This window comes from Equus asinus, chromosome 19, assembly GCF_041296235.1.
Source record: "Equus asinus isolate D_3611 breed Donkey chromosome 19, EquAss-T2T_v2, whole genome shotgun sequence".
Classification (NCBI taxonomy): Eukaryota; Metazoa; Chordata; class Mammalia; order Perissodactyla; family Equidae; genus Equus; species Equus asinus.
Genome location: NC_091808.1, coordinates 16,774,837 through 16,784,392, shown reverse-complemented (window position 1 = coordinate 16,784,392; position 9,556 = coordinate 16,774,837). Strand labels below are relative to the sequence as shown.

General features: G+C 49.7%; 1 protein-coding gene across 1 annotated transcript; it reads right to left on the bottom strand.

The window, feature by feature from the left end:
- Nucleotides 1–5,113: 5,113 nt before the first annotated feature.
- RNF228 (ring finger protein 228) lies at nt 5,114–8,181 on the bottom strand. The gene has a single exon (XM_044751540.2). It carries the CDS (start codon nt 7,932–7,934, stop codon nt 6,897–6,899), a length of 1,038 nt encoding a protein of 345 aa, XP_044607475.2. The 5' UTR covers nt 7,935–8,181; the 3' UTR covers nt 5,114–6,896.
- Between the last annotated feature and the right edge of the window lie 1,375 nt (nt 8,182–9,556).

Below are 9,556 nucleotides of genomic sequence, written 5' to 3'. Positions count from 1 at the left end.
AGGACTTGTGCCCTGGTCCCATGCCTCCCATTTCTGCCCCGGCCCCCGCCTGCCCTGCCGGATCTCAAGTGCGCGGGTTACTGGGCTGGGGATTGGGGCAAGGGGCTCAAGGAGACAGGTCGAGCGGCGGCTCCGCTGTGCGGGCACCAGCCTGTTACCCGGGACGGCCTCGGCTTCCCTCCAGCGCAGGGGACGGCGGAAGGTGCGGGACACAGGCCCTCCCCAGGATGCGGGATTCCACCCCGCCGACCCAGGAGGTGCCCCCGGGGTCCCTGTCGCAGTGGTAGCCCCCCTGGCGGTCCTCGCGAGGTCAGCAGGGACAGCGGCCAAAGCCCCGCGCGCCCCAGCTTCCCCCCCACTTCACCCAGAGCCCTTGGGCTCAGCTTGGAGCCACCGCGGGCGTCCGCGTCCAAGCGGAGAGAAATCGGGGTAACCCCCCGCCTCCCACCGACCCCGGGCAGCTGGGTCGCAGCGCAAATCCGTTTACACCTAGATCCAATAGCGTGGAATTAATTTGCACGCTAATGGCTACTGCGGAGGGTCTTTTAAAAGAATTTAATAGCTTTCCTAGTGAATACTTTTAAACAAGACTCTCGGCGCTGGAGCTGCTCCCACGTCCACACCTGTCAAGATTCCCCTTCAGTCGTCACTGGCGATGACACCACAGCTGTCACTGGCGAGGTTTTGTTAATTTAACCTCGAGACTTTCCTGGTTATCCACCTAATCCGCCCTCAAGTCCCCACATTGTCACTGAATTTTGATGACTCACGGGACCTAGAAAGCGCTCCCTATCTCGCGAGGGAGAGGGGACCCCACCGAGGAGCCCTGTGACGCGGGGAGGCGCAGCCGTCAGCCCGCCCACGTTAGGAAAGATCACAGCAGTCCGAATGGGGATGCAAATATTTACTTAACTTTCCTGGGAATACAAAGTCCACAGGAGTGTGAATGTGTGTGCGTGCTTGCGTGTGTGTGTGTGTGAAAAAGAGGCGGGCGGGGGAAAGAATGTCAGAGACCAGAGCAACAACGAAATAGTTATCTATACGATTTGGAGTTATCCAAATTATGGCCACTTCCCAAACCCAAGCATTGCTCCATGATCTCCCAGCGTCTAAGAAACCTGGCGGCATTTAGTTCATTAAAGTCAGATTAGGGATTTCCGTAAATATATTGTGAAATATATAGCTTTTAAATCTTGCTGTATAGGAGAATCACCCGGAGTCCCTTTTAAAAATACTGATTCTTCTCGCCTCCTCGCCCCCACCCCCAGACCAATTAAATATTGTCTCTGGGGGCGGGGCGAGTGCGTCCGCATTTTTTTTTTTTTTAAGCTCTGCAGGTAACTCTCACCTGCGGCCAGCGTTGGGAACCTCCGCTAAGGCTTGCATCAGGAAATAAATTTGCTGTGTGTGACTTTAATAAGGAATGGGCTCTAAGGGACAAATCGTTTGCCTTGGAAAGCGTAGTCCCAAATTTTCTTCCCAGCAATAACTGTCTACTTCTCACTTGGAATTCCTTCCCATAAACTACAACTCAAGTGCAATTGCTCTCTACCTCCCAAGTTTGACTACAAAATATTTTCAAAAGCACACACAGTAGACATATAAATCATATAAATGTATTATTTCTTTATGATGGAGAGGGCTCATTGTCGTGCTGCTAAAAGATAGTTGAGCAGACCATATGTTACCATGGTTTTTGAAATAATAGCTGTTGAAATAAAAATGTTCTGTTCTTGCAATGATTAAACACTTTCTCTTCTGTTTATCTTGCGATATGTTTTTGTTATATTAGGAGCGAGGAGAACTCTTTTTGTATATCAGCTCTACCCTTTTTCTTCCCATTTCAACATTCCCTTACTTCCACCCCATGGAGACGTGGTATTTCTAAATCAAAGATAATCCAATTTTACATGCAAAGACAATTTTTTTCTAAAGGAAGCATGCACATTCTTCCTGAGCTCCTAGGCATATTGTTGGAAATTGGACATTGAACATTCTTACTTCCCCAAATGTATTTTATAATAGGAATGATTGTGAATTTATCACAGAAACAAACTTGCTTCTCTTTGGCATATTTTAGTTTTGCATAAGAGAACAGAAGCCTCAAGTTTGATTGATGTATAGAAACAATGCTGATGATATATATTACAAAGCTTTTTTGTATGGACAATCAAAAGAGATCAAGCAAAAGATTGATGAAATCTCTCTCACACTGTCTCATTCACATAACTGTGAATTAAGACCTGGCTGTGCTCATTTCCAGCGCTCATTTCAGAAATAGTTACTGTGGTAAATATTAGATATGCCTCAAACAAAATTACAGTCTAACATACACAATAAAAACATATTATTTCCCCAAAATCCCACATTGTTTCAAAGGCAGAAACGTAAACACTCACTTAGTAGGGCGGCAGTTCATTGCGCATGACATAAATTTAATCATCTTTGTACTTAAATTGCAGCTTCAAATTGTAAATTAAACTGCAGAAATTTAAAATACAAACATTAGCTAATGGGAAATAAATGATTAAAGAGGAAATGAGTTGGATCACAGAATAATGAGAGATTACTCAGTTATTGAGATTATAGATTTAGTCAGTCTAGGAGGATCATTTACTAAAAATGGTAAAGATTGAAGAATTCATAAAACAGGGAGTAGCAAATAATGAGAAATTTAATAGATCTTGTTCTCAATGTTGTGGGAAATTTCACTGCATTGTAAACTTATTCTGACTATGTAGGTGCTGCTAGCTCTGGAGGGGATGGTGCGGACATGCTCACAAAGGCAGGAAGCCAAAAGGGGCTATACCTTGACATGCCATAATGCAGAAAATGATGGGAAAGGGAGGCCAAATGTCCTTTAGTCTCTCCAGTGGCTCCTGTAACTGAACAAAATGCAATAAGAGCTTCACCATAACAGTACTGAATTTTCTCAAACCTGAAAGTGCTTTTCAGGCGTATTTTTCAACTTTCAAAAAATCCTCATGAAGTAGGGAAAGTAATTGTTTACCTAAGTCCCCTGGGCTCTCAGGAGTTAACGAGTGGCATTGGGAGTGAGGGGAACCAAGTCACTTAACAGTCAGTCCAAAGTTCCCTGTTCAGCCAACTCAACAGAATATTTATGGACCACTTGAAAACTGCTAAGGCTTTGTGGATAGAGTGGGTGACCAGACAAGGTTCCTGTCCTTGTTTTTACATTTAGTTGCAGGAGATTGAGACAAAGCATGTAACAAGTAAATAAGACCACTGTAGACAGTAACAAGCATTAGGAAGAAAATAAAACTTCAACAAATATTCACTTGGGATAGAGTGGTCAGACCTCTCTAGGGAGGTGATAGCAGACCTTGGAGACTTGAATGATAAAAGGCCGTAGATCCACATAAGTCCTTAGTTTCTAAAGCACTTGCACCCACACTCTCTTGTCTGTAGAAATCCTTACACATCCCCATAGGGTAAGCAGGACTGATCCTTTTTGTTCCCATTTTATAGGTGAGGAGCCTGATGCTCAGAGATGTTAAATGACTTGCCAAGGTCTTTCCAAGTAAGGAGAGAGCCACTTCTCTTGGAAGCCATTCAGACTCACTTCTCTTGGAAGCCATTACTGGTCTTTAGACCCCAAACCAATGTTCTTCTTGGATGTGGACACTGTTCACCAAATCATATTGCATTCGGAGGCCAAGTATTTAATCTATCACCTGCAAGATGAGTTTCTTTCACTTGAAAATTTAGATTCTATAGAAATATGAATGATAACTCTAACCTGCAGCCCCAGAACCTGGGCCATGGGGGACCATGAGTTCCTGAGCAGGTGTGCAGGTCTGGCTTCTTGTAGTGACATTACTGGCAGTTCACACTTATGAGCTGGAGATGCGCCCAGGGTTGAATCAAGTTCTTCTGAGATGAGGATTTCCAAGGGAAGGGGAAAAAGCCCTCCACTGTCACCAGGAGTCCTCCGACATCTCACTGATCCGTCAACAATTACATCCTAAACTCCTGCTTCGTCTAAGGTGCCAATGTGCCAGAACTTTCCACACGATGCAGGAATGATTAATTCACATCTGCAGAATGGGGCGGGGGGGGGGGGGGGACATCTGAGTGCCAGATAACCACTAGAAACCAGACAAATGTTTTCCATCAGCCCATCCTACCACTCAATTCTTGATAAGGAAGTCAGAAATTAGCAAGAAAATAAAGCCAGCCAAGAAAAAAATCTCTCATGTTTAGGTTCTTAGCCAATAATTGCATCTATCTGATTTCAAAGTATTCTAATTCAAATTTCTCATTAGAGGAAATTTACATATGCAACCTATGAAAGAAACAAAATGTAGCTTATATGGTGACTGAGATGATTCAAAGATGTCTTTCTCATTTATGAGGAATTATTTAGTTGACGTCAGCAGTGTCCCTTCCTCTGCAGAACATAAATAAACTATACAAGGCAAGCTGGTCCCCAAGTAACTTTAGACAGACTCCTAGGTCGCCGATTTAAGGGAGTGAAATAACAAACACATGTGTGTGCACATGTGTACACATCTATGGTTACAGCCACAAAGCCAAGTTCTGTTACTAGCATGTGTGTATAGACACACATATATACATCACATGTGCGGATGTTCTTGTGCAGCTAAACAGTTGTGAATGCAAACACAATCTCAGCATTGGAGGTATACAAGGAATAAAAGACAAAAACAAATTCAGAAGTAATGCAAGTTACTTGGTGGAGGTATAAATAAATTAAAACCAATCTCTGATTCTTAGGATTAGGAACCTGAAAATATTAGGAGCCTGAAAATATTTTGAAGGAACCAAGAACAAACTCTGACAACAGAGTTTAGTTGTAGCGGATCTTATAGCAGCGGATGGGTGAGCAGCTCCTCCCTTCAGAATACAACAGATCTCACTTGGCCTTCAGGAGCCCTGTTAAACCCTAGAAATAATTTCATGAAGTGTCTACCCTAGCGATGTGCATTGCCATGTGTGAGTTATTTCTCTCTCAGCCCCATGCAAAATGTGAAATTAGGATTTGGATGGAGAGATGTGTTTCAGGAAGAGAAGTACCACACAAATAACTTGGAGCAATTTCCCCCTGAAATAAATTTCATGAAAAATAGGCTTTTCTATAAATGCTCCTGGTCTTTATTAAGACAATGCAGACATAAAACACATCATATTGCAATTCCTAAATTGCAGCCATATCACTTATCAATGGCCAATAAATTATTTCACTTGTATAACAGATACAAATGCTCCATTCAAGTTCAGTTAATAGAATAGTGTCAGGATGTCATGCAGACAGCTTGCATAAATACACAAGGAATAATAGCACACTCTTAGTAGCATCTGTGATTTTCAAGCAGGAAAACTTTGTCTTATTCCAAATTTCAAAATATGGAATAAAGAATGTTTTCATATAAAATTCATTTGGAACAGTTGGGTTTTTTTTCTCTTTAAAAAGGCATCTAATCCACCTGCAACATACATTTGCAATCCATCTTTTTAGTTACAAAGTCAGATAGATATATATTCTTTTTCATCTCATGTGATCAGTTGTGGACATTTCAGTGATTTCCAACAATATCAAACAGCGAAATTCAAAATAATATTTTTGTGATATATATATATATATAATATATATATATTTATAATCAAAGGAAGAAAGACTTGTCAATTTCATCTTTGGGCACTATTTTTCTATTTTATCAGATAATGGAAAGTCATTAGTTGTTTCACAGTATAAAATCTGGAATCAATTACCAACACTGCTTTATTTTCTGCTCCTAATTTCGAAATGTATTTGGACTGGAGGTATGGGAGAAATGTTACTGCTTACCAAACAACTTTCCTGGAAATTTTAATGCACAAAATTTCCAGATCTGGATCTTCCAAAATAAGTTATTTAAAAAATGAAATTAAGAAAAGAGGCGGGGGAAGCCTATAGTTTATATTCTGCGCGAATAACTTTTAATATCTTCCAGGTGGGGGCAACAGTAAGTCAGTTTTGAGAGGAGAGGGGAGAACGGGCTCTTTAAGCTCCCTGAGTCCAGTTACAGAAGATGAAATGGCTTCCTGATTGTTACACCGTGAATGAAATAACCTTAAGTTTCCAGGAGCCCAGTTTCCGGGACTCTTGGGCTCTGCCAGACCCTGGGCAGCAAGATCATCACCTCGTGTGCCGCGCCACCTCTCTGCACCGCGGAGACGGCAAGCGGACCCGAGAGCGCACGCGCGCTGCGCACCTGCCCAATCGCGGACAGTTGCGGGAGGTTGGTACGTCCAGTCTCCCCACTCGCGCCCGCGCCGTGTCCCGGGGGAGTGTACATCACTCTCAGCGCTCCAGGTCACTCACTTTCCAGGACCTCCAGAGGCAAGGAAACCTTTCTCTCACGTTTACATCTCATTCATTCTTCCTCTGGACAATTCAAGGCCACTCACAACTGCTGCAGATGTGTGTGCGCGCGCGCACCTATACTCTTAAAGAAACTCTAAAGTCACCGCAGCCAGAAAACCACCTTTCAGGCGGGGCGACGGGGGTTCCACTCCTCTCTCCTCTTCTCTTCCCAAATCCTCGCACTCTGGGGAGGGACGGCTGCCCACGCTGGCGAGGATGAAGGTGCTGCATGAAGCGGAGATGGATCTTGCACAGACCGGGAAGATGGACTCCCAACAGGCATCTCCGCCTCCTCGATGTCCCTCTCTGGCCCAGCGCGGAGGAGGCGGGACGTGGAGAGCCCGAGAGGAGGAAACCCCAGGCCCTGCAGTGGCCGGGCGGCGATGGGGTGCGCGTCCGGGGTCCGCAGGGAGAGGGCGGAGAAGCTCGAGCGCACCGAGCCAGTGGCCCCCTCCTCTCGGGCCGCGCGCGGCTGGAGGTGCGGGCAGGTGGCCGGCATGCGGTCTGGCTACGTGTCTCTCCTCCGCGGGCCGCTCGCCGCCCGCGCCCTCGGGCCGCCGCCGCCGCCGCCGCCGCTGCCGCCTCCAGCCGAGCCCGCGGCAGCGCCGTCGGGCCGGTACTTGAGCCAGCAGATGACCCAAGTGACGACGACTGAGAAGAGCGCCAAGATGCTGGCCACCGACAGGCAGATGGGCCCCACGGGCGAGGGCGAGGGCGACCCAGCCGCTGGGGCCGCGCCAGGGGGCGCTCCGCCGCCGGGGGGTCCTCCGCCGCCACCGCCGCCGTAGTGGTTGACGAAGATGAGGCCGGTGAAGAGCAGCACCACCATGGAGAGGAAGGAGAAGACGACGCACACGCAGCCGGCGGTGAGCGCGGCGCGCTTGCAGTTCTGGCAGCTCTCGTATGCGCCCGGGGCGCGCAGGCCGGCGCGGGCGCGTGGCCCGTGGGCCGCGTCCTCGGCGGGCGGCGGCGGCGGCAGCGGGGCCGGGGCTGGCAGCGGGGCCGCTGCAGGCGCTGGGCGGCGCGCGGGCAGCGGCGGGAGGCGGTCCTGGGGCAGCGGGTCGTGCGCGGCGCGCAGGGCCAGAGGGAAGGCCTCGGCGAGCTTAGTGTTGTTGGGCAGGCCGTGCACGCGGCTGTCGGGCAGCGGCGTGCGGTGGCGGCACACGGGGCACGCGATGGCGCCGGGCGGGCCGTGCCAGGGCGGCGGGCGCTGCGGGCGCTCAGGCGCGGCGGCGGCGGCGGCGGCGGCGGCGGCGGCGGCGCGGAGCTGCAGCTGGCTCAGGCACTCCTGGCAGAAGGTGTGCAGGCACGCCAGCAGCTTGGGCGCGCGCCGGTCCGCGTCGAAGTAGTTGTAGCAGATTTTGCACTCGTAGTCCTCGAGCGGAGGGAGGCCGGAGACCGTCACCGTGGCGCTCCGGGCTCCCGCGTCCCCGCCGTCCCGAGCTCCCGCCGCGGTGCCCCCGGCTCCTGTGGAGCTCCCGGGGCTGCTGGATGGGCTCCGCTCGCCGGCGCCGCCGCCGCCGCTATCGCTTGTCGGCGCTGCCATGGCAGGATCCGCCCCTCATCGGGGGCAAGGTGAGGCGCCTTCCTCCCCCTGCGCCGCCGCCTCGGCTCCCGGCGGGGAGGAGGCGCTTCTGCCTCCCCCCTCTGGCTGCTGTTGCCTGGCGGGGGAGGCACCGCTGGCTGGACCGGGCGGGGGCGCAGCGGCGACCGCCTTCCCCCCCGCTCCTCGGTCCCTCCCAGTCCCCGGGCGCCTCTCTGCCTTCCCGCTTGGGCCTCTCCAGGCAGCTCTCCTGGCCTCTTTGGATATCGGATTTTGTTGGACTTGGAACTGGGAGTTGAGGGCGGCTGGGGGCGGTGCGGGAACGGGATTTGGGGTGCGGCTGCTTAAGGATGTGGAGCGGGTGCAATACCTCCCCCACCATACACACACTGGGTGGTGGTGGGAAACCTGGTCCTGCTTTTTCCTTTTTTCTCTTCCTCGCCCTCTCCCCCTTTATCCCTGTTATTCCGTGTTTATCCTCCTCCATCTGGGGCTGAGTGCCTGGCGAAGCCTCCTCTCCCCCCACCAGCAAGAGCTTGCCGGTGATGTAATGCGGGCCGAGCAGGGAGGGGATGCAGCAGCCCCGGCAGCGGCGGCAGCGGCCGTTCCTATGCTTCGTGAACATAGTGATCTCATTTCTCTGTCCACGGGCGAAAGGCAGTAATCACCAAGCCATTGACACTTTCCGCCTTTATTAGAAGAGCCCGGGCAGCCCTGTAGCCTTCTCCGGGTGGAAGTCAGGGGTGCCGTTTTCCTTCCACCGTTTGGAGGAAATTGTGCAGCTGAACAGTACCTATTTTCCCCCTGAAATATTGCTGCCTGAGATTTAAGGAGGCACGAAGACACAGACTCGTGGCCAGATCTCCCTGGTTTCCTGACGCTGACCACAGTGGGGTGGAGGTAGCTGTTTCGTTGGTGCACAGGCAGCTACAGAGGCAGAGAGAGGGACATGTTACTGTCAAACAGGTTAACAGAATTTCAAAGTCCAGCTTAAACATAAGCCCTAACATCACTACCCACTTCGTCCACTTAAACTTTTAACACACAAACGTAGAGAGCCAGAAACTCCTTGAGTAACATGGCAAAGATCTCTCTGATTTTATTAAAACTAATAGAAGCCCATCTGAGCAGGTGAGCAAGAATTAGCACTTCCTGAAGATAGGTGGGTTTGAGGACCCTCTGAGGGGTGATGTCCAGATATTCCTAACCAGAAAGTTCTGTTCCCCTGTTTCTCCAGGTTGGACCTCACCCTATGAAGAGAGAACCCCTCCCCTCGAACCCCCAGCAAGGAGCAGGAAGGGGATGGCTCTCTGGGTTCTCAGGAGGTGGCAATGTCCCCTCTTTCTCTCTGGATTCTCAGCAGAAGACAGCAAGATGCCCCAGGGAATATTTGTGGAAAACGACGAATGAATGGGGAACAGGCTGAGGGAAAGGAAAGAAAGCTACTGGTAAACCACCGATGTGCAGACAAGAGGGGGAATTGTCATAAACAAGTATTAAGTTTCTATGATATTTGAAGATAAATTTCCTTTTTACTCTATGTGAATAGCAAATGTGATGTCTTAAATTTGAGGGAACCTTCGGTAAAGCTCACTAAAAACTACTAGCTTTCCATTTGCCGGCTT

Coding starts and splice junctions, on each gene's coding strand:
- RNF228 (XM_044751540.2), bottom strand. CDS start 7,934: ATGGCAGCGCCGACAAGCGATAGCGGCGGCGGCGGCGCCGGCGAGCGG.